Source organism: Grus americana, chromosome 4 (assembly GCF_028858705.1).
Source record: "Grus americana isolate bGruAme1 chromosome 4, bGruAme1.mat, whole genome shotgun sequence".
Taxonomy (NCBI): domain Eukaryota; kingdom Metazoa; phylum Chordata; class Aves; order Gruiformes; family Gruidae; genus Grus; species Grus americana.
In genome coordinates this window covers 61,216,116-61,241,560 of record NC_072855.1, presented here as the reverse complement: position 1 = coordinate 61,241,560, position 25,445 = coordinate 61,216,116, and the positions used below count along the sequence as shown (strand labels likewise).

The window sequence follows — 25,445 nt, the reverse complement described above, 5'->3', positions numbered from 1 at the left end:
ACTTCGTGTTGGTATCGGAAAGCTGTTTGTTCTGTTTGAATCCTTAGTGATAGAGGCAGGTAATGTGTGTTGGGTTCCTGTTGAATGTTTTCCTTAGTGATTTTTAGCTTTAGTTTGAGGATTAGCATGTGAGTTGTGTTCTCCCCTGCTGCCATTGCTACCTCCCGTCAGTGCTATCATTGAACTCAATGGGAGTTTCAACATAGAGTTCAGGGAAAGCAGTGTTAAGCCAGTGGAAGCTTTGCAAATCTATTCTTTAGGAAATAACTTTTTACACAGATGTAATGATATCTTATTTAATAGAGCAATAGGGTGCAGGGGAGAAGAGAATATCACATAACGTCTCCAGATTTTCTCTGCACAATAGCTGGGTAGAAGTCAATTTATGTTAATTAGCTCTAATTTCCCCCTCTTTCTCACGATCACACTCATTTTTGTTAGAGAGGTACTAGAAGACACTTTGCCTTACTCTTTTTTCCATTCCAAGCAGTGAGAACATCACTAAGGAAAGCATTACTGGGTCAGGCTGAAGACTTGCTTACCCAGTGTCCTGTCTCCAGCAGTAATTAGCAGCAGATGGGGTGAGGTGAAAAGTAGTATGAGAATAATGGCACATCTGTGATCATTCTCCTGGCATACATTCTCTGTTTCTGATGTAAAGACTTTATAATCTGGAGATAACATGAGGACTATCAGGTTATAGCCACTGATGGACCTTGTGCTATGTGAATTTGTCTAGTTCTTTTTGAATGCCTCTTTGGCCTCTGCATTAGCCTGTGACATTGAGTTCCCAAGATCATTGTATGTTATGTGCAAAAAATACATCACTATGCTTGTTTGAACCTTACCACTGTGAGTAGTTTATTCGCTTCCCTGATTTGTGGCATTACAAGAAGTACTGTGCAATTATTTCCTATTTACCTTCTTTATACCATTATTGATGTTAGACATTTCAAGCGTATCTCTCTGTTGTTCTAAGCTGAAGAAGCTGTTTTAGTATATTCATATCATGCCTGTAAGGAGGATATTTAGCTTTTGCTTGGGTGGAAGCCATCTCACCAAGGGGTGTGCTGTAGTAACCAGCCTCCAAGTGAAGACTAACTTGGGATGCTTTTGTGATGGGTCAGTTGTTGTTGAAGACGACATGTGACATGCTGTTGTACCTTCATCTCGGGCTGTAGCTTTTTTTCAGCAAAAGATTCATGCCTTGCATGTGCTCTGCAGAGCTGAACTGCCTCACTACCTCCTACCTGTCAAGTCAATATCTGATGTCTGAGTGACCTTGCTGAAAGCGAGAGGATTTATTAGGAACTTCCTTGGTGTGGGAACGCTTGCAAGGGATAATGCCTAATAGCAGGGCTTTGTGCTTTTGGGCATATGCCTGCAGGATGCTTACCTCCATGCCTTGCAGCAGAATCCTGCCTGTGTGTACTCTCACCAAAACTGAGGGCTATCATGGAGGCAAGGGCAGAGGCAGAGCAGTGACTTTTCTTCCCCAAACATTTCTAGCTCTCTCAGCTGGCTAGCAAAAAGCTGAGGATCCTGTTTTTGCAGACTTTCCTTGTGACCACTGATGAGATGCTTGTGCTCATTTCCATGTGTCAAGAAGCCCACTGAGATGGCTGATGAGTGGGAACAAGCTGCTTGCATGGTGCTGTGGCAGCAGTGAAGCTACCAGAGATGCTGACAGCACTGCCAAACTGAGGCTTCTAGGGAAGATGCAACACAGGGATGAGCATTGGCTTTTGGCTGAAGTCCCATGTTAGTCCTTGCACCAAGGCTCATGCCAGTTCTTCTGACCACTCCTTGTGGACCTGGCCCATAATCCTTTCAGACCTTGGTGTATAAAGTGAGGGCAAAGAGTACTGCTCTGTCTCTCATTGCATGGCAGGCAGAAAAATGTGAAATGCGCTCAAATGCTGTGGGAACCGAGCCTACATAAGCGTGTAAAATAACCTTGACCAGGGACTGCATTTGTCTTCAGATTGTAGTTAAGGTCCTTACCTTGCTCTACCAACATATATGCTGGGAATAAGTCAAGATAACGAGGTCAATATCAACAGAAATTAAAAACACCAACCAACCACTAGGCCTTTGTTTTGAGGAGCTAAAATAAGGCATAATGTGGAAAACTGGAACAATTGATGTAGTTACAAGTACCTATTTTCTAATCTCTTTTAGACCTTTCTTCTCTCCATCTTGTTAGCGAGTTGGTGATAGATGACTGTAGGATCATTGAACAGTCTCAAGTACTGCTGTGAATGGAGCTGCTGTAATTTGCCACTGTATTTTCTGAGTTGTTCTTTTTTTCTTTATTATGTCTTCTCTTTACTTGCTTTGTCCACTTCCCTCTCTCTTGCCTACCAGTTTCTTTGGTTTGAGAGCCACATGAGCATCTTGGAGAAAGTGTTGAAAGCCAGTACTGATCTCTTAAGACAGGATTGCAGGATATATTTTTATGGCAACCCCTGTAAGTGTGTAGGAGCACTTGCACTGGGACAACATGATCACGACTTTGCTGACATGTAAGAGAAGCTGTAAGACCAGGGCAGGCATATATGGTGCTTCTCGCTAGTGCTTGCCCAACCAACAGCTGTTTTCAGCTTCACCAGTCTGATGTGGCCCTACGAAATGTAGTGGTCCCCATTATGTAGTGTGGAGGTATGCTGTGTTAGTGTCCATGTGCTGCCTGACCACCCACACACAGGGCCCAGACCTGGTTTTTCCCTGATTTTGGGCAGCTGGCTCGTCGCAAAGGCAGGTCTTGCATAACAGGAGTGCCAGCGGGATGTTCTGGGTGGTGAGCTCTGTGCTTATATGGGGAGAGGCTACATGCAGAGTTGCTGTCTCTGTGTCTTTCACGTGCCACCACCAAGTCATCTACCAACACTTTTTGCATGTGTGCACACATATGTACCAACTCTGTCTCCTTTAGCATCGTGTGTTGCTGGGGTGCCATTCCCAGGGGCTCCCAGCACTGTGAAGAGCCCATGCAGATGGGGAATGTGCCCACAGAACAGGAGTGGTTTAGGGTCTGGTCTCTTCATCAGTGGCTTTCTAGGTGAAGATTTGGGGAAAATGGATTTATTAACACAAAAGATACTGTACCGTTATGTTTGTTTTCTCTTCCATGCCCTTTTCGGTGCTTTGTATTTCTTGTACCTTTTTTCTCGTTGTTTCTGAAGAAATCTCCATAGCAACCTCTCTGGTATGGGGAGGAAAGAAGCCAGGCTAGAAGTAAGAGAGAGGCAGCCTGTGAACATGGCCAGGGTGCGTGCTGTAGTTGTTGCTCTACCTTTGCTAAATCTGTTCCTGAAGTAACAGTTCAGTTTGGGGTATTATCTAGAATACGAAGCATAAAGTAGAGTGGTGCCAGTGAGACCCACAAGGGGCAAAAACTGCTGGTTTGAAACCTCTGGAGATCTGTAGTCCACCTTCCCGCACAAAGCAGGACTGTTGCCAACTGTACATCAACACAAGAGTGTGATTAAAAGGATAAGAAAAAGAAAACCACTGTCACCATCAAACTAAATTAAAGAGCTGTATGCAAGATCTCAAACACACACACAAAAAAATTCATTTTGAACAAAATTCCCTTGCAAGAGCAGGGTAATAGAGAAAGGAAGACATGAGTCTGTTCACAGACCTACCTGGAGGATAAAGATAAGAAAACAACCATAAAATTTGCTTCCCAAGTTATGGGAGAACAATGACCCCAAGGTATGACTGAGAAGCTGTTGCTGGGAACACTGCCCAAGGTTGCCTGAGGTTTGTGAGTGTCCTTCCCCAGGTGGAGCAGTACTGCTTCTGTTGCCCAGAACCAAGATGCGGGAGAAGGCACAGTTAACTCCATTAGATAGCTGACAACTCTGGCACCAGCACATAATTTCTGGAGACATTAAAGACTTCCTAGCAGTGAATCCACATGATGCATGCAGGTTAGCAGGAGGAAGGATGGAGAGAAAGCTAACTGTAAGACCCAGTGAAGGGCTGAAAACCTAATGCAGAAGCACACATGGGCTGCAGGAACCCAGAGCGCAGGAGGTATGGACCTACTCTCTCTGTATCTGCAGTGCTAGAGGAGGTTGCCAAATATTCAGCAGCCATATTTGCAGCTATGCTGTGAGTCAACAGTCCATTCAGTTTGCTCTGGATTGCCAAACCAGCTGCTGTGTAATCCCAGCCACGCTGATAAGTGGAAAACATAAACCCAGGGAAATATGACCAAGCCTTGATGAGATACAGTGCAAGCATTCTGTGGCTAGCAGACATATGCAAGCATGTTGTGATAAAAAGCCCATGCAAGAGGAGAGATTTTTGCCTGGAGGTTTGTGCGGCTGACACACAGCCATACCACTTGTGGCAGGGCATGGGTGTAATCCTAGGACAACGCTGGAGAATACCCTGAAGCAGAGGGGCAGAGCAGATATCTGGGCCCTGTCCAGTGTTTGAATGTAATATGAGGATGCAACTGAAGGAGTTGAATATCTACAGGGCGAGGTGAGGATAAAAATAAAAAGAAGCCACTTCTCCCGGCCTTGTCTCCTGCTCCCTCCATCCGTGCAATGCCTGCGTGTCTTCTGAAGCATAAAGTACTGCTAATGCTGGTGGAGAAATCACTGTATCGCATGAAACTGCCCCATCCTTGATGGGTAGCTGACAGCATCAAGAGAGCCCTTTAGCAAACTGAGGACTTGGTCCAGTCCGAGACCATTAAGGAGGAAGCAAACAAGAAGCTGTTACTATTGCAAAGGAAAAAAGATACACTGCTGCTTAACTCACGACAAAAATGGCAGTTGCTCTGTGTTATGGCAAGCTGACCAGGATGAGTTCCTCACCTTCCTGATCTCAGGAAGTTATTATGGTGTTTCTGAATGCACTCTCCTACTGTGAAAGGGCTTCCAGTCGTGGAGATGTTTGTTGATGGCATTCATATGGCAGGAGCACAAAGATGCCACAGAAAATGATCACTGGGAAGCGCAGTGCCAAGGTCTGTGCGTTCCTAAAGGGATGACAATGCAGAGTATGGGCAGGCTCACCCAACAGACACAAGCTCTCCACTACTGATAGCCTCCAGCCTCCTCATCTCCTACCTGCCATCTCTCTGCCCTGGTTCCCTTGCTGAAATGATTAAAGGGGGAAAAGGAAACAAAAGCCAAAAGATCCCCAAAACACTGTGTGGCATCCAACTAAACTTTTTTTTTGGCTGGGCTGAAAGGAGAGGTTTCTTGTAGGTTCTGTTTGTTTATTTTGCATAGCTGTTTTAAACTGCATTTAAAGAAATATAAAAATATCTTTACAAGGTATTTGTTTTGTTTGGAAGATATTTCAACAGGGCAGTGTTTGCTGTGTGTTTAAAAATGAGAGAGGGAGATATTGTTTGAATATTACTTTCCAGTTCTGGTGTGCCTTACAGTTTGCTTTGTTCAGTGTGACTCTGGGAGAATAACACATTTCATAGAAGTGACTGCTGCAAACTCCTGCCTATGGCTTTGAAGTTAAGTGAAGTTGTGGCACCTCTTTATTTAAATCTGCTAATAAAGAGAGTTTAATTTTGGAAACATGGTATTTTGTCATGTCCTTGCCTGGCACGAGAGACAGGGATATAAACTCTCAGTGTTTACCAGGCTCACTGTGCTCTGTGTGCGTGTACTGAACAGGATGGTGATGCATAAACAGTCACAAAAATGGGAATTGCCCTCTAACTTAGGGTCCCTGACCCAAGCCATGCTAGAAGGGGGTTGCCACTATGGAGAAAGGATGATTTCCAGGACTGTCTCCATATGTGACATCCTTTAACAAGCATCAGTCAGAATAATTTTATATTTGGCCTTGTTTTCTTGTTGCCATTGGTGAATGAGGATGGAAGTAGAAAAGGCTGCTTGCAAAATGCCTCATGGATGTCACCTGGGCCTTTGGGAGCTTCCCTTCCATAGCCTTTAAGAGCCTTTGCTGGGTCTGCTCCGGATCTGTCAGGCTTTGTATGTGCTAGGATTGTCTCTCGCACAGCACTGTGGCTGGCCTTCAAAGTTATCTCTGTGAAGAGAGAAAGGATCAGGTGGTGACAAGGCAGGGAAGGCTCACATGATGTGTTCCCCTCATGCTCTTGTTATGTTTAGGGACCTCTCAACATACTGCTGAAGCTCTCGTCTCCTTTGGTGTTGCAGCAAGGACCAGGACCAAGCCAGCTTCTAAATTTGGCTCATGTTGGGCATCCCCTGCAAGGCACGTGCTGGGAGCCATCCATATGTGGGAAAGAAATGGAAAAGGAGGGGGTGAGCACCTTGCCTTTAGGTTAGAAACGGGACAACGGATGAAAAAAGTCAGTTTAAAATTGGTGTGACAGTGTGCATTACAGCCAGGTTTTTAGGAGCTTATCTCCCACTTTTTAGATGGCTTCTTTGTTTAATTGTAGTCAGTTCAGTGAATTAAACTTTTTCGCTTCACCTCACTTAACTTCTGTGTGCAGAGAGGCCTAAGCAATTGATATGACTTTTGCTTTTTGCAGCTGCTATTTTCTCAGGCGTGTTTTTGATTACTGTTGTCTCTATTGCAGTTGTTTGTTCTTCTGCAAAAAGGGGGCAAAATGCTACTACTCTGTATATATTTTATTCCTTTGTCCTCATATGCATCAGTTAAGAAAAAAAAAAAAAGGCCAAGAAGAAACAGAGAGAAGCGGGGGTCTCTCCTTGTGGACCTTTCTCTCCGAGGGCCTGGGTTCTCATCCATCTCTTAACAGGCATTAAAACCAGAAAAGCAATGTATTACTTTGGATTTACTCTGGAAGTAGCTGATTTTGAGATTATAGGAGAGTCATCTCATTGAGCAGCTGAAGAACTGATGATGCTTGCGATATTGCATCTCTGCCATTTCTGTGCTCAGCTTTTGACATAAAGCCCGACTTGCCCAAGGCGTGATAATATCCCGGCAAGACACGTGCGTGCTATTGTGCCTGTGTAACGTAAATCTGTAAGTTAACAATGTAGGATTGTTTCACCAAAATAACTGTAACCCTAAGCCCTTTTCCCCCCTCATTTCTGTCAGTAGCAGTAAACAAATACTTTGAATTTGATTTGTGTAACAATATTATGATGTACCCATCTTATTGTAGGCTTCTCCTGAAGCCTCACTGAGTAGCAGTTGACATGTTCTCTGCAGCCTGTTTATGGCGGTAGCAGGGGGACTGATTGGCATGCTGTCTTCTCCCTGTCCGCTGGTATTAGTATTCATATCAAAGCAAGCTGTTTGGTTCCCTTTCTCCTGGGCAACTGCAGGAGTCAATCACCGCTCCCTGATGTGAATGGCAACAAAGACTGAGAAACTGTTCGTTGATTCAGAGCAAAAGAGCCCAAGCGGGTGCTTTGATTTCAGAGAAACTCTGCCCTGTGAGGGATCTGCAAGGTTAGTCTGCAAGTGTTCTTCCGAATTGTGACTCCCAAAGCATTTTGGCAATAAAGAAGAGTGAAAGATAAGCAGGCAGGCCTCATGGATAATTTTACATTAATAAAGATGACTTATAAATGCCACTGTAAGACAAGTGATTCCATGGTGAGAGTCAGACCATCATTAAAATATCTAACTCTGTAGATGGGCTATGCTGGTGGTAAATGGGTTATTGACTTTCAGCTCCTATTTTGACAAAAACTACATGCAGGATGTAAGGACTCCAGCAAATCCCAGTGCCTAAGGTGGTAATGTATTCTGTAAATCAATAATATATTAGTAATAAAAATGACCAAAGCATGCATCTATTAAGGATTCATAAAAGAAATTTGTTTAGGTTATATACTGTGTGTATTGATTGCTGCTATTTAAAAATGAAGTATGTCTTTCAAGCAGAGTGCTTATATATGTAGCTGCCTACATTTTAAATCCACTTATGTTTAATATGAAGATAAACTTAAATAACATGGGGAAATATGTAAGAATAGAAGTCAGTATTTTATACTGCAAAACATTATGGGAATATAAGTCTGTTGAGAAGCCACAGGTAGATGTCCAATGTTGCTGAAACCAAAATATGGGACCTGGGCAAAATAATAAGCAATGTATGTAGCAGTCAGTGTTTGCAGCTCCAGGTTTCCACGTAGCTTAAGTTTCTCTTAGCTTTGTGCCTTAACACTGAATTGCTCACCTTTCCATGTTGTGGTGTGGTGTATAATGTAACATGATGTAATACAGTAATAGTGTACTCTGCTTTGCTTGAGTGGCAGGGACAGATTTATGGTACAGAGCTGCTGGCAGAATAGAGACCCTGCTTCTGTGCAGTGCTGCTGGCTCTCTGCAACTCCCTGCACCTGGCACGAGTGGCTGCACAGTCAAAGAGGTCTTTCAGGACCATGCCAGGGTTGGGGACACTTGCAACACCGTGACCGAGAAGTAGGATTTGGAAAATAATGCCCCCAACTCATCTCAGTAACATCATACTAGGATCCTAAATGCCTCTGCCATTGATTTGATATTGTAGGGTGTACACCGCAAAGACTTTATGTAGCTAATAGCATCTAGAGACCAGTTTATAGGATTTGCAGAATTATAATAATTTATTAGATAACGATATTGGAAGGCTGAATCGAAAACCAAACCAAACCAAAGCCCCCCCCCAAAAAAAAAAAAAAACAAAACAAAGTAGACAAACCTACTAAAAACGTAGTGCCATACATATCTACACATTGATCCATCCTCCTAAACTTAATGTGGCTGACTGGTCCAGGGTCCAATGCGTCTTCAGCAATGAAAAGGTACCTTCCGTAATGATGAATGGTTGAGAAAACAATTCACATGCCATAGCTACAGTCTTTATGTCTCACTGCAGCAAATAAAAACTGTTTTAGATTACGCAGATTATAGTTTATTATGAAAACAAACCAAGCCTCTGACTGAAATCCCATCTGTTGGTTTGCATTAAGCAATTCCCTTCCTCCTCCTTGCCATCTTTTATTCCGAGGAATTCAAAGAAGCTGTCCTGGAACATTTTTTGTCTGTTCACAACCACTAGATAAAGGCAAGATACAAACCTTCTTTGCATGGATGAGTGCAGCAGGTATCTGCATACAAGCTGACTGAGGTTTTTTGTTGGGTTTGCGGGGGTTTTTTTAACCTTAAGATAATAAATTCAGCGGGCTCCATGCTGCTCCCCCTCTCTTCCTGTTTTCTCTCTCCAAAGTCTTCATAGATCTTTAAAATACAAAGCGACTCCTATGATCAACAAGCCAGACTGTTTGCATAATAGAGATCTCACCCAGTAATTTGTGAATCATGCTCCTGTATCTTATGTTTGAGCTGTAACATATCTTCCAGAAAAATACTCAGTCATGATTTAGGGACTTCAGCTGATAAGGAGTACATCATATACCTAAGTAAACTGTTCCATGGTAAATTACTCACACTGTTAAAAATATGTACCATATTTCTAGCCTAAATTTATCTGGCTTGAACTTCCAGCTCTTGCATCTCACTTGCCTTTTCCTGCTAGATTAAAGAGCTCCCTATTGTAAGAATTATCTTCCCTCTGTAGATACAAGCAGACTACAATGGCCTTTTGGACTAGTTAAACAGATTAAGCAGCTTTGGTGTCTCACTTGTAAAACTGACTTTCCAGACTCTACTTGATTTTTTTTAATTTTTTTTTTAATTTTCTTAGGTTCATTTGCAAACCCTTTCGAAGTTTCCAACAATCATTTTGAAATATAGACGCCACAATGTATATATTCTAGTATCAGAGTCATTAATACAATATGCAGGGCAATTCCATCTTCCCACTTCTGCTTGTTATTCACCTCTTAATACTTGCAGAGATCATGTTCGCCCTTTGAGCCACTGTGTAGCATTCAAATTCTTATCAATCATGAAAACAGTGTTGTTTCAGAGTGACTGCTTGCAAGGCTGTGGTCTCACATAATGAGCACTTTTTGTATTCCTGTGTGGACTTGTATTTGTCTGTGTTAAAGCACAGTCTGCTCAGACAGTGTATAGATCAATCTGCAAAACCGACAAGGTCCATGTCATTACTTAACATTTCATCAATTTTTGCGCCAACTGCAAATTTGGCGAGCTTTGAGTTTATTTTCTTTCAGATCATCAAGAAGCGTGTTGAATGATATTGGACTGATGAGGTTCTTGCTGAACTTCCAGAAAGGTTCAGCTGGGATGAAAATTCCACTTTTACATTACTTTTTAAGAAGCAACAGCTAATGCATTTTTTCTGTGTGCAATCAGACTTATGTTCTGGTTTTATAGCCTTGATTTTTTTTTTTTTTTAAAGGCTTGCTAGTAGCAATGTGCCAGTGTCCCAGATCAAGTTAAAAAACAGCAAGGCGTTCCAAAGAGGGTTCTGGGTTTTTTTTTTCCCAACTCCCAGATAAAAGATACCTAATTCTACAGAATAAAAAATATTGGGCTGTTTGCTATTATATCTTCTCTAATATCTGACAGAACAAAAAGCACCTCTTTATCACTGTGAATTATGAATATATCTGTTTGCTTCTTTCCAAATACAGATTGGAGTGAGCTACCGAATATTTGTAGGGGATTGATTTCGTGCTTGATAGCTGGTTGTCTTTGACCCGTACACCTTACTATTTCAAAAATACTGCTGCTTCTTTAAAATTTTTGCAAGCATAATTTTTCTTAGCCAGATGGTCCACAGTTATTTCATTTGTATTTTTGAGCTTTTATTACTGCATGTTTGTGTTTCCAAACTGTAATTTGTATTTGTTAACTACATTGCTGCCTTTGTCTTCTTTTTTTAAATGAGGGTAGACTGTTTAACAAAAGAAGCTTTTTGTCATGATTGCAGAGTTGGGGATTTTGTCATCTGGAAGCAGACTTCTCAGTTTACTGTCTGCATTTTTAAGCTTAAATCTTTATTTCTGTTTAATTTTGTGTGAAATATTTTAATCCAGGAGCTATCCTGGGTAAAACCCTCAAGTATCTATGTTACCCAGTCAGGACTGTGATTTTGTTTTACTTTACAGGTTGAATTGGTTAGTGGCTATGTGCTCATAGGCATTTGGGGTGGGTTGGTTTGTTTGGTTGTGGGGTTTTTCTGTCTATCATCAACTTATTTGTTAGAACAGGATCATGTATGAAATCACCCTGAGACAGTATCACTAAAATTTCCTTAACTTTTTATGGTCAAAAGTAGGCATCGATACTTTATTGGTTTTGCCAGTCACGGTACAATATTTCCAGCATATACTTCCCTGATAGTAATGCAATGAAAAAATTGCAGAGAGATATTTAGGAGTTGCTCTTCCTCATTTGTTTTCTGAGTTATGGGCTTTAGCAGCCCTCCACCAGCACAGCATCCCATGTGTTAGCACCTCCACTCAAAAGCAATAAACGCAAAAACTTCAGTGCATCAAAAACTACTTTTTTTTTTAGAGAGGATGGGTTCAACAACAGACTTGATCTGTGACCTTTAGTATTTTGCCCAGGTAGTTCCCCCCAACCCCTGCAAAACAGTTTTTTAACCATACACAGTTTGAAGTGGTTTATTACAGAATAATAGGGAGCATGGAAGAACCATAAGTAGAAAAGTCTGATTTCTTTTATGAAGGTTTTTCCTCATGCTCCAAAAATGCCCTTGGACAGCAGTGACAGCAGAATGCTTTCCTCGAATATGAACAGCAAACACAAGGTGGAAATATGCAACAATTTTATTCTTAGAAAAAGCAGAAAATTCTAGATGTGAAGTATAAATAACTCTAGAACAATGCTTGAAATAGGTACAGAAGGAAATGTGCTTGAAATGGATCCTTTGTTAGATAAAAGTCTGTTTCTATTTAGAAAGCGCACTTAAATGTACTGCAACATAATTCCATTAGAAATTTAACTAATAATCTCCCAGAAACAGTTCTTTGGAAACCTTTGCGTGGTGCTTTTTTCAAGTCAGAGGAATCCTTCAGAAACCTTTAGGGAGGAGCAGTACAGAAGGATTTGGCAAGTGTTGCAGGTCGGTGCCAGGTGAGGGTCTTGGTGCCTGTAGGCTGTCTGCCTCCCAGTCTTGTTGGAGGGTACCCCTAGCTCCAGACTGGGGTCCTGGGGACTCGCCCTGGATGTGACGGCACCCCAAACTCACCCGTCTGCCACACTCAAACAATCCGAGTGAAGCTGCCTCAACCATCTTCTGTCCTGGGAGGTCAAAGCTGGGACTCTGTAAGCCTAAGATCAGTGTTACTCAAGGTCTGCTAAATCTCCCCTGGCCATCAGGGACTGCTCAGCTGGAGGTGCTGGATCCCATGTCTCTTCTCATTGATCAAGGAAACTGTTTGCGTTGGATGCTGTTGCGTGGCTGAGCTGCAGTGCCCAGGTGTACCTGAATTAAGTTTGGCCTCCCGGTTAGTCAAGGGCCTCCTCTGTATTGTACCCTTCTGTCTGGGCATCCTCTGGTGTCCCAGCAGTGCTGTCCTGTCTGGGGCTTGAAAAAGTCCTACTCTTTCTGACCCAGTATCTATAGGGGAAGGAGGGATGGAATCTTTCATGAGATTATTTCCTGGAAAACTTCCCTTTGCCTTTAGCCTTGACATCTCTGTGTTGTTGGGCAATTAGATCCTGGTTTTTTGTTGCCAGAAAGATCAGCAAAAGATTTACTTCTTTCATCTACCGCTTGGAGGAGGAGAATTTGAAACAAGATTAGCGATTGCATTTTAAAAAAAAGAAGCAAGTTAGATAACTTTTTTCAACCATATATTCATTGAACTGGTGAGCATTATACTCTCAAATATAGTATCTGCATCTGATTATTACCCAAGCTGCATGTCTATCCTTTTCTGTGCCACCATAGCTCCAGTCTCTAATCTGCACGTATTTCCTCTTCTCTTTCAAGTGTCCCTTGGGGCACAGACCTTCTTTTTGTTCAGTCGTGCACATATGTGTCGGTGAGGGAGCTCTATGCTTTCCCACTGGACAAGTAATAAATCATGATATCCAACGCTGGAGGATATCATAAAACAGCGTTGCCTTTTACCTGGTACCAGGTTGTTTTTTTACTGAGCACAATGTCTCTGTGACTATTCATACTTGTTATTGCTGGTTTTTAAAATGCTTTCTAGACTATTGTAACCACTTTGGAAGGCTGGAGTGGAAAATGAGTGGAAATGTGTATCCTGGTGTCCCCTGGTTAATTTAAACTGAAATTGTGGGGTGTGGAGGGTAGGATTCAGAGCATTTATTGCAGATAAAAATGTTGTAAGGCAAGTTTGGCCATGCTGCTGTGCCCCGGCTGCCCTGGGTCCGCAATGGCAGTCCTGGTGGCGCTGCAGGATAAGCATCACCTCCCTAGTGTGGAGCCCAGGAGGTCTCAGCTCTGTTGCAGAGCTGTTAACCTGACTCTTCTGGGAGCAGTTAATCTGTTCAGAGCATTTCTGTGAGCCTACAGGTGAGCATTATTTCAGATTCTTTTGTGGCTCACCTTGAGATGAGCAGTATTGTGTGTGTATGTATATTATATATACACACATATGTGCATATACAGTGTTCCTGGAGCAATATTTGCACAGGCTGCATTAGGTGGAAAAATAATTAACCATGGTGTTTGCTGTGAGCAGGTGGATACAATAGGAGACTTCAGCACTCAAGATTTTAGTTCTGTTTCCTAGTAAGTGAAACATTTTGTGGAGTTAATTTAATTCATTAGTTTTAATGTTCTGCTATTTTCCACTGAGGAGAAGGGGTATCTGCAGGCAAAAATATGTGATTTCCCTGAAAATCTGCTTTTTCTTGGAATATATTTCCACCTGGAGCAAGTGTGCACGTTTCAGCTCTTTCCCTAAATTTAATTCTCCTGTTGTTTTCTATTTACTTCCCCTTAGTCTTAAAAATAAAATTGGCCACTGTTCAGATGAATGTGTATGCTTCAGCAAAGCTCTTTTTAGCTGCTAGTATATTTGAGGTGAAGTCCTTGATCTTTTGAGGTCAGAGGGGAGTTATGTCACAGACTTTGGGGAGAGTCACGATTCAGAGGGCTGCAAAGAATGGCTTGCCACAGCCAACTTGTAATTCTTGTTAGCATATCAGCAAAAGGTATCTTAGATCTCATGCCTTCTCACTGAGATGGAGCTCATAGATGTCATGCTATGGAAATCCTCATCCACCAGCTGGGAACTGGGTTGTCTTTGTTGATTACTCACAGATCTTGCTGATAAACACCCACTGGTTTCTAAAAATCAGTGACCTTTAAGGTGTGCTGAGTAGGGGACCCCAAATTTCATCTTGCCATGTAGAAAACTACACTTTCCATATTGCCTGTTACATATATATAATGCATTTATACAAGTGTGTGTATATAATATATATATATAAATTAGACTGCAGTTCTGGGAGGAAGCAAGATCTTAAAGCAGTCTCAGGCTTCTTTATAAAACTTTCACAGAGTTACCGTTAGCGGAAAGAACAAATTCTCTGTTGTTATTTATGGCAGAGACTCACAGGAGCTGTGATGTGTAAAACACCAAGAAAAATCAGAGTTATTTATTTAATGATCTACAGTTTAGCAATATTACTTCCTGAAGATGGCTAGTCTTCAAGGTCTGGGTAATTTCTTGTAAAATTAACTCTAAAGGAGTCATTCTTGGCATTTGGTGATGTAAAGCAATTGGTTTAAATGATAAATATTTGAGGCCCCAGATTTTTATACAGGTATTTGAATGACAGGCTCTAATACTTAGGGAGAAATTATTCTCTTTTGCCTGCTTGTCTTTTTCTCTGGACAGTTCTTCAGGTTTCACACAGTTCTCCTTTCTGGGCAATACAAACTTAAAAATAGATTTACTGCTCTGGTAAACAAGTCCATAAACAGCACAAAGTAATCCTCACTCTGATGTTCATCATTTCTTTAATAATGCAGATATTTCTACAAGAGCTTTAATGTTCCCCTTCAGAGGCTATTCAGGGAACTGTAAATCAAAATTAAACTTTAACTTTGAGGAGGTGTTACTTGGTAGGAATCTATTATTTGCAGTCACTCCGCTCTTCAGCGAAGCTCCAAATACATCCAACCTGTCTGATTTGCATGAGCCTTAAAAGGATTTCTGAACATGCTGAGTTCACTGAATCTCCTCCTGACTTCTGGAGGTGTTGGGTTTGGTTTTGGGTTTGGTGTATTATTTTTTTCTTTTCATTTCTTTCTCCTATGGTGAGACAGAAGTCAGATCTGGGCTCTGTTGCCTAAGACCATCCTCCATGGCAGACCACCTCTCACTTTAGAGGATGCATTTGGGTCTCAGTCTCCTCCAGCTTATCCTTGTCCTGCTTCCTGTAGCTCAGGGCTGCTACTGCCCAGTTCACAGTGGTACAAATGATGGAGAAGTCCTCAGCCCTTGGGCAATATCCATCTGGGGACACCACTGAATCCTACTGAAGCCCATTCTGGTGACATACCTAAAAAAGTTCTGCTGGTAACAGCAAAGTTAGTCCAGATTTGCATTATTTTAGCAAGGGTAAGAATTTAAGCTAGTGTTTTAAATGGAAACAGTAATAAAGTGTAACATTAAATGAACTTACAATTTAATATGAAATCCAAAAATGATAAACAGTTTCTTTTTCCATAACGTTCTTAGGCTAAACCCTTGATACTCATTTATCTAACTGCTTCTATGATTATACCTACTATGGTGGTTTATAAAAGTTTTTATCTGAGATTAAAAAAATTAACCTTACTAATGGCTACAATAAAAAGCTACAGTGGAGTAATTTAAAATAGGGTGAAATTTGTTATTACTCAGATTCTACTCGCTTCACCACATTAATTTGTGCTGCATTAAATTTGAGACTTCAAGGTTGTTCAGCAATGTCAAAATCAAAGTTTCCCTATTTTGGTGGGGGGGGTTTTGTGGGTTGAGTGTTTTTTTGAGACAGTTAAGTGTCTATTGTAACAGCAGCAACTTTGAGTTGGGTAAGTAATAAATGGCATGTTTTTCCTTATTGAAGGCCCCGGTGCAATTTGTGGATATGTGGATTTGTAAAAAGGACTAGTCCCTGTGCCTCAGAACCTAACACTTCCTTATTAAGAACATAAATGTCTCAATGTTATGGACCAGGATCTAAACCCCTGATATTATAAGTAATGTCACTGTTAGGCTGGAGTGCAAGTTTAGCATAAGAGTTGGTTATACATCTTATGCACTGCAGTGCAGAGCTTTAACCGCAGATGCTTTCCCTATCTGTGTGCTGTTTTCCAGCACTTGAATGTTAATTCACATGAAGGAAGCCTGTGAATTCAAAGAGCAGTCATATCCAAGTATCTTCTTGTGCATGCCTTTCGTTACAAATGAGATGATCCACTGCAAAGGAAAAGATACTTGGGAATAGCTTTTTCCTGTGATGAGGCCTAAATATTAATGTACTTGCATTCAAACTTCCCCTTGGAGACAACGTTTCATTTGTCTGTTGTTCTCAACTTGTTGCTTCTGCTTTAATTAAATTCATTTAAGTGACATTTAGCTCAGGCTGGGACTGTGCTTCTGACCTCTGATTTGAAGGTAGGTTGTCATGTATTTCTGAAAAGCACATTAAATTCAGCCTCTCTTCCTTCCTTCTAAAAATCTTTTGCTTCCTTTCTATGACCTTAGCTAACCTTTTGTAGCCTGATTCAACTCTGCCAGCCCAGCAGAAACCTCTCTGTTCTTTCACCCCCACAACACCCCCTCTCACTCCCCACTGGTTTAGTTTCTTGGTAGACTACTGAGTTGACCTGCCTCATGAAGGGGTCCATCAAGCATCACAACTGGGTGCAGGTCCAGCAGCTGAACCACGACTGCAGATAGGAGGGCTTGGCTGGGATGGGGAAGAAGGACCCACTCTCTCTTCAACAGCAGTGACCTTGTAGGTTGGCTTACCCTGGACCACTGCCTCTTTAGCAGCATAGAGGGCGACCCTTGGTGATGCCTTGCCTTGCACCGTGCTCCAGTGTAAATATTAGCTGCAGAGTTACTCACCTGTCTGTAAGTGGAGGATTTGTGAAGATGAGGGCTTGTCGAAAGAAATGTTTGTTCTAATAGTCAGAATATTTCCCATCACTCACTAATGAGGCAGTGGCCCATGAGTCCCAGAAGATGGGAATGGAGAAACAGAAAGAAAGCACAGTACTGATGTTGCACTGCTTTCCCCACAGGTTTGGTTCAGTTGAATGCCACGTCTCCCCGGGCCAGTCTGCCTTCTTGCCTGTCTCCCTTTACATCTCTTCAGTCGCTTCCTACTGTCAGACTCCTCCGTTCATAGTTACCATCTGGTTTCTGTGGTCTTGTTCTTTTATCACTTCACCTCCTTTCCTCACAGGGCCTCGCAATGACCCATTTCCCTCATGAACACCCATCCTCATGTGCAAATGCATCCACTTCACCACTCTTTCCTCTTTCTGGTGATCTTCTACCAGTCCTCTTTGCCCATTATCTGTGAATTTCTTTTCTCTTTACCCACGTAGAAGAGCTAAGCTAATACGTACAGAGTCTAAGAGAATCTAATACTTTTTACTAATGAGAAAAGCTTCTCCATACTTTGAGCTGGGGTTTCGGAGAGTGAGGGGAGAGAAAGATGGTATTTACCAGCTGAGCATGGCAAGGTGATAAGGAATATCAGTGGTATGAAGCATGAGCAGCAGAAGTGCCCCAGGATGTAGCCGACTGGTGCTTAATCCTCTGGCTGCTGTCTCTTGGCTTTCTGGGCATCCAACAGGTGGTGGAAAGGGCCAGTTGTTTCTGCATCACTCCTTTGAGATCTGACCTCTAGGGTGTCTAGAAATGTGGAAGAAGATCTGCCATGGAAATAAAAGGTACTTTCCAGGAGGTTGGTGCTTGGAGGCAGAGGCTTGCTTCAGAGATGTGCCATTTGGGACTTGGCTGGGCTTTTTGTTGTGCTCCTGTTCGCATCCTTGGCTGTGTCACCTTGGAAAATGTGCTGTCTGTGTGTGGGTTTGGCAGCCCCTATAGAAAACCCCCTCTGTGTTTACTACACCCTCCTCCTGTGTCTCCTCTGCATTGTGTGGGAGGGTGTCAGATATAAATAGGCTGCTGAACTTCTATTGTATTTTAACTCACATAATCTGGGACCAAATCCCTAGCGAGTGTCACTTGAGTGTTATAATGGAGGTAGATTAAGCAATGTATGGAACCATAAGATAGTTGACCTCAACATCCACATAAAATGCACAGAGAGGGGTGTGAGGGGGTTTTTTTTAGCTTTTCTTTGGTTCCCATGGCTGGGGTGTTGCACAGCATTGTGTTTCTCTTCTGACTTTTTTTGTATGCTTCATCCCACCATATAAGAAGATGCTTTTGCAGTTTGTGAAGTCTGTTCATAGCTGGCTGTTTGCTGGGTAAGGAGGATCACTGCTTCTGGTGAAGGTGCCCAAAGAAAAGTTGCAAATTTTTTATATATTTTCTATAAAATAAGAAAGCCCAAGATAGCCTGGGGAGATGTGGGTATTTGATTCATATGGGGAAACCCAGGCTGAAGCCACATTCTTCACCTTCTGAGGATTATATGTAGTTCTCTTCTTCCTTTCCCTAGCAGATTTTGGAGTGCCTAATGGAGGAGATCAGATAATTTTCCCATTTTTATAGATGAGACAGTAATCAACTGAGGCATAGAGGGGAGATACAGGACTGCAGACCAGCGCTGTCTTGCTCCAGCCTTGCACTGCTGATGGCTCCAGCCGTTTGGCCACACTGGCTGCATTCAGTCTTCATTTTCTCCCCAGGGGAGCTGGATATGGATGTTGCAAGCATCTGCTGCAATGTCTTGGCACCAGCCATCGTCTGTGGGATGCACCTTTAACCCCTCTGCAGGTGGAAAGTAGAAGGAAAGGCTTTTCCACCCTGTCCCCCTAGAAAAGATGCAGAGTTCTTTGCTATTTAATTTTTTGTGAGCATATGTAGAGAAAGTGAGGGAGAGAGAATAGTATTTCCATATTTGTATGCTAATCACAAGTTTTCAGAGAACTTTGGACCAACCAGGTTTTTTTAAGCTTGTCAGAACTAGATTGGTATTTGTGAGCAATGAAAATACTGGGGAATGGGAGTTTTGTACATTGGAGAAATATTTGTTGTGACTATCTTTAACCTGAGTTTTTGGTTGCTACTAATATTGTTGAGATCAGAGGCCAGGTATAATTTGGATTAAGGGAAAGGGAGACAGAAAAGAAGCACTGAGCTGTGTTAGCATGCTGCAAATGAATGCACAAACGAAACTTCATATCTTATTAGGGAAAGTAGGGCCCTGATTTAGAAAAGCACTTAAGCATGTGCTCCTCTTCAGGGAGTGTGGGAGTCATATGAGGCCTATTGACTAAACGACTGAAAGGGATTTCAGCTTGTATCCATACCTGAGTAGGCTTCAGAGTAAGGGGAGAGGGGGATTTTTTTATTATTACTTTCTGGTATTTTTTTTTCCACAGAGTCAAGGTGAACTGTGGGAATATTAAGTACTGCGAAATTACAAGCACAGAAGCATTCCTCCAACTTACTAGGAAACTGTTCCCCCAGCATGTTGTGTTTGCCTTTGGGAACAGTAAGTCAGGTATTTAGCTGGGCAAACCAAATCATGTGCAGAGCCTGTGAAAATAATTATCTCTACATTTCCAGTTTTTGTTTTTTTCCGCCCTTGAATATGCACTGAAATTTCACTCTGAAAATTCTGAGCCAGAACATCATTTTGCTGGGAAAACTGCGTATAAAACCTAATTAGAAGCATCATCCCACACTTTTCTTTTAAAAGTACATCTACTACCATCATGCCTCTAAATGTAACAGAGCTCAACAAGTCTCTGGCAGCCAAGAAGACACGTAATTTAAAGGCTATTTCAGCATTTGATTAAGCACACAGTGATAACTACAAGCCCATGCCCTGCAGGCATGACAAGAGGCAATTATGTTCTGAGGTCAAAAGCAGGAGGGAGAAAAAGCACAAGATTTTGATGACTTACTTAATTTTCCAGCTCCTGAAATTAGCAGAGACAAAGAAGTTCTAAATCATCCAGATAAAATCCTGTCATTATCTGTTGCCGTTTCACCCTCTGATCTCACTTTGCCCTGCAGAAGCTCAGGAGGATGATTTTCCACCAAATGGCTGCACTTAGAAAGCTCAAGTTGGCACACGTTTAAATGTTAAAAAGAGCGTTTTTCAAAATCTTGAAGTTCTGCCATCTGTATTTAGATGGCTGTCTGCACATAGTATCCTGGAAAAAGACACCTGTTTTCCAAAGTAGCAAGTAGACATCAGGTCTTCTTGACTTCACGCCAACAATTAGGTAACTTATTTAGGAGATTAAGTGAGGAGCTCAGTGAGGGACTGCAAATATAGGGTGCTGCTCAAAGGAGAGAGAAGTGTATCAATGAATTAATATAATCATGCTGTGTATTTTATAGATGGGCTTTGATGTATCTTATTTCATAGCAAAAAAGTAAAAAAATCTTTGCTCCTCACAGGAAAACCAGTAAAAATGTTTAAGTAAGATTATCATATAGAGACGCCAACATCAAGAAATGTGCTTACAAGGAGATAAACAGCCAACCTCTAATCTCCCTTTGGAGTATTTATTGCAGATATCAGGGTAGAAAAAAAAACCACACAGAGCAACAGATTTGGTGGAGGATGGCAGGATGGAAAACACATGCCTTTGCTTTCTCCTATCGTATTGTATTACAGTATTCAGCTATTCCTACAGTTTGTCCAGGGTGTCACGTTTCTTTTATGCCGTATATCCAGAAAATAAATGTTGACTCTAAAATACCACAGAGAGGTGTCTGTAAGTGAAAGCTGCCCTTCTAATGGCAAGCAGTCTAGTGATTATTTGAGAAACAAAAAGGTAAATTCCAGTAAATAGAAAACCACATCTAGAAATGTTTGCATCTGTCCAGAGGTTCTTCAATGGGAAGCAGAACATTAACTTTTATTTTTGGGGAAGGGTGTTTGGGTTTTGGTTTGGGTTTTTTTGGGGGGTGCTGGGGACTGACATTCATGCAATTTTAGTAGATCAATGCCATAAAGTCCCATGTACAGGAGAGATGCCCAAGATACAAGAAACGTGCTCTCACACCTGGTACAGAAACATGTTTAACAGCTTTTACTAAACCTCTGTATTTTCATATTAACTGAAATCCTCCACCAGAAGCCTGAAGTACTGCAATCATCATTGTTGATAGAGTTGCTATGAGATTAGGATGCTATCTTTGCCCTCAGATAAACTTCTATTTTAATAAAACCATATTACTGGTAGCAGTTTGTAATGTCTTAATTCCAGCAAAACATGGAAGTTAAGATTAGCTGCATATGTACAGGATTTATGTTTGACAAATACACCAGGTTTGTATAAGTGAATGTCCAGACAGTTAATTTCTGCGATCTTAAGCAGGGTTTTCCTCAACCTTCACATGTTTAATGTCTGCTTTCCTTGACAATATAGAATAGTTACTGCAAAAAAATACATAGAAATTAACAGCAAAAATATACTTTCTGAAGCATGTGGGTCAGAGGTTTGAGTTTTATTTTCTATAGTGGGAACTCTAAGAAGTACAGTAGTACTAGCAACTGTCTTTGCCATTTCTATAGCCTACGGTAGCCTCCCAGAGAACTGAGCCCAAGAACTGGACCAAACCATAGCCCCAAACAGCTGACTGTACAGATTGACTGTAAACCTCATTTTGCCATTTTCTTGGTAGTTAATAGAAGACCTCTAAGTGCATGGCAGGAGGAGGGAGGGCGCTTGGCCTCAGCGTTCTGCCAAAAGCTGCTAGAAACCTTCTGCCTGCCGTGTCACCAGTCTGCTCAGGTTTGGTACAGAAGAGGCTCAAAAAGAGAGCTCACCGCAGATCTTTTCCAAAATCAGCACTGGACCCATGAACACTAAAGGTAATGCAGGCAAATATAAACTCCCCCCCGTTGCCATAGAGTCCGGTGTTTCGTGGAGCAGGGGCTGCTGCAGGCTTCTGTGGACAGATCCTTTTAAGTGGACTTAATACCTCTTGACATTGTTTGTAAGGCAGGCTAAAATTGCTGGGCTTTGCCAACTCTGCCTTTCTGATGGGCTTATCTCTTTGATCAAACATTGTCTCTAACTTTATGTCCCATCCTTCCTCCACTCACCTTCTTGTTGATTAGTGATGTAAAGCCAAGGGTAAGAATGAGGTATTGCATCTCAGAGGTTTGCGCTTGTCCTCCTGGCTTCCCTCCTTCTGTAACAGAAGAACTTGGTCCCAATAAGAATTTAGTGCATTACACAAATGTATGGTGCAATATGAGCTCAGGGCAAAACTGTTTCTCCGATCACACGGAATGAGGACATCTTTCATTATCCAAACACTAAAGCTATGCTTATTCAAGAATAAATGCATGTCTGTCTTGGGAGTTTGGCAATTAGTCCACAAATCTGGCACATCAGTAAGAATCTGATATTAGAGTAATCCCTGCAAGTTTACAGATATGGGAATGTTTATCTCTCCAGTAATGCAATCTAAATGAGACAGCTGACAGTAATAGAAGGCTTCACAGAAGTTAGAGTAATGTGTTGGATTGCTGCCTGACAGACAGACAGAGCAGCCTTGATACAGTTAAGGGGTATACCGAGAAACATCAGTACACTCTCATTTCCACAAGCAAACTTGGCGTGCGTGTACCATGTGGAAGTTTTATGGGACAAGACAACAGTGCATTAGAAGGGATTTTTGGTTTTGGGGAGGGTATTTTGGTGTTTTTATAATGGGGCCAGGAGGGAAAGTGAGTTGTTGAAAGATGCTCAATGTCAGATGGGCCCTGGAACTGTTAGAGGGTTAAACCTTCCCTGACTGCTCTGTGACCATCACAGAGATACAGGCTTAGTTTATATGTTGTTTTGTGGTTGGAAGTAGTATAAAATGGAGCCAGAAGGGCACATCATCCCTGCAGCTGGAAACCTTTTTGGTGTGGGTGAGTTTTCATTCTCATGGAATAAGGAAGGGAAGGGGTTGGCTTTTGTTTCAGCTCGTGGCTGCTGTGCTCAGCTGGAAAACAAGTATTTGGTTCCCAGATTCACTGTGTATTTCCTGTGAGATCTTCTGGAAGCCGCATAACCCTTCTGTGGCTGAGACAAGAATGACAACACGTAACTACTTCATAGGGATATTTGGGGGATTAATACATTTGCATTTGTCAAGCTGTTGAAGATCTTTGGATCAAAGAGGCTGTAAAGATGGGAAATATTATTACTTGTTTTCATGTGAGTTTATTTACTAATACTTTAGGGCTTTGTTTTCAAGGTATCTCAAAGTGTGTTTCTTTTTTCTTTTGCAAACTGTAGCCTGGATTTCTTTTAAAACAGGTAAGATATCTGAGAGCTCTTTAAATTAACTTTACAAGTATGTGCCAGTATTGAACATCCAGGCAGATCCGATGCAAAGCTGAGACTGAACTTTAATCACCCAGTGCCCCATATATTGGCCTTTCCATGGAAGATATCACTGCAGGGCCCAAACTTTGGGATGGTTGCCAGAACCCGCAGGCCATCCCCTGGCACGCTGCAGGTTACAGCAAAAGCCATTAGCCTCATGTTTTCTAAGGACCAATAAAAGGACCAGGAGCAATGCAGATGTTATTACATCTGCAGTAGGACAGATGCAATCTCGCTGAGCAGGTGGGATCCTGGTGCTTGGATTGCTCGTTGTCAGAACATTTCCCCTGGTTGATCAGGTACAACACAGGACTGTAATTTTATGTATCAAAGCCAACTAGCTTTTCCCCTGGTAAGCAGAAGTAATAACAATAGTTGCTATTTACCTCTTTCAATAGGGGATTTCTAGAGCCCTGTATAAAAGTGATCGCTACCTTATTTCTGAGATGAGAAAATGAAGTTGCTGAGTGGAGAAGTGATTTCTCTGGGAAGCCAGCAAGCCGGGGATCGGACCTTGTTTCTGCAGACCGTATCTCAATGCTACCAAAATTATCTCAGTACAGCATATGGATAAAACCTGCTGCTAAACCTCGTTCCACTTTTAATCCTAGCCTCAGTGTGGAAAGTAAATGTTTGCTGTGTTTCTGTGTTAATCCTTGCAGCTTTCAGCCGTGCCCCGGTCCCCATGGCTGTGGTCCGAAGGGAGCTGTCCTGTGAGAGTTACCCCATAGAGCTTCGCTGCCCGGGAACAGATGTTATCATGATCGAAAGTGCCAACTACGGGAGAACTGATGATAAAATCTGTGACTCTGATCCTGCTCAGATGGAGAATATCCGCTGTTATCTGCCAGATGCCTATAAGATTATGACTCAAAGGTATAGTATTTAATATTCTTTGTTTGCTGACTTTTGGTTTTTTAATCCAGTATGTACACACCAGTTTGTGTGTGTGTTTGCATGAGAAAATGCAGGTACTTAGTATGTATGTGCACGGAATTACAGCTATCATTGCTAAACTGTGGGTTTAACAGAGTTGGGTTAGCATCACACAATATAAATAACACTTGCTGTAAGTACTACTAAGAAGTCATCTTCTTTTTACTCACTCCATCCCAATTTTACCTGTGAAATAACTAAATATCAAGGCTCTTAATGAACATATAAGTGAAGTCTTTCTCAAATGCACATTCACTAGATTTTGTGCTGTGTTCAAACAGATAGCAAATAATCTCCTTTAAATAATTAATATTTTGTGTTCAGAATAACATTAACCTTTTTGGAAATACAAATAAAAGTCTCCATCATTCATCATGTTGCCAGGCTTAGTTTTAGGGAGGATCTGAATTCCCAGTTAAGGACTCGCATTACATTGGTTTTGCAGAACACTTGCTAAATTTCTATATAATAACTATTGCTATTAAGTGTGGCTACTCCATCTGGAAATGGTAACTGATATACACACCATGTAGACCGACTCCTGTATTGCAGAGCCAGGGCCTAACACTTTATTTCAGCCTAGGGGTATCCTGGTTATCCCTTTAACTGCTGCTGAATTATTCAGAGTATTTTCTGTCACAAGAGGTGTTGTGGGAAGGATTCGTAAGTCAGCTGTTGACACGTAATTGCATTCAGTACATTTCTCCTAATAACTACACATGAATAATTATTCAATACATTTGGCTGTTAATTAAATAGTAACAGAAATTTGTATTTCGGGGTATTAATAAAGGTATTGACATAGGCAAAGTGTTGCTAATTGAAGTCATGACAACAGTGTTTGCATGGTGACGTAATGGCTAAAGCAGTGCAAGGTTTTAATGGAGTATTTTGCTATTGTTTGCTGTGAAACGATTTGCACTAAAAATGGAGTTGCGTGAGCAACAGAAAAGAAAGCATGGGTTTCATCCAAATTTTTCACCTCCCTTTATAATTGCTCCACATCAAGGATTTAGATCTCAAAATGCAGAGAGGTCTCGTAAAAAACGTTGTCGTCGCTGCATATGGCTCCTATAGGCCCATTCTTTAAGTTGAACCTCCTTGTGTAGCTGGTTGAAGTCCTGTTTGTAGGATTGTGCCAGTTACATTT

The 25,445-nt window shown here is 41.7% G+C and overlaps 1 protein-coding gene across 10 annotated transcripts in view; it reads left to right on the top strand.

Moving 5' to 3' along the window:
- The window catches only part of ADGRL3 (adhesion G protein-coupled receptor L3), a 522,926-nt gene that overhangs the window by 215,017 nt on the left and 282,464 nt on the right, over positions 1-25,445 (top strand). For 8 of the 10 annotated variants that reach the window (XM_054824728.1, XM_054824729.1, XM_054824724.1 and 5 more), the window contains exons 4-5: positions 23,270-23,290; positions 24,022-24,235. In XM_054824728.1, coding sequence (XP_054680703.1) covers positions 23,270-23,290; positions 24,022-24,235 — 235 coding nt within the window. The remainder of the gene's footprint in view (positions 1-23,269; positions 23,291-24,021; positions 24,236-25,445) is intronic. The other 2 variants (XM_054824725.1, XM_054824723.1) reach the window with 1 other exon arrangement.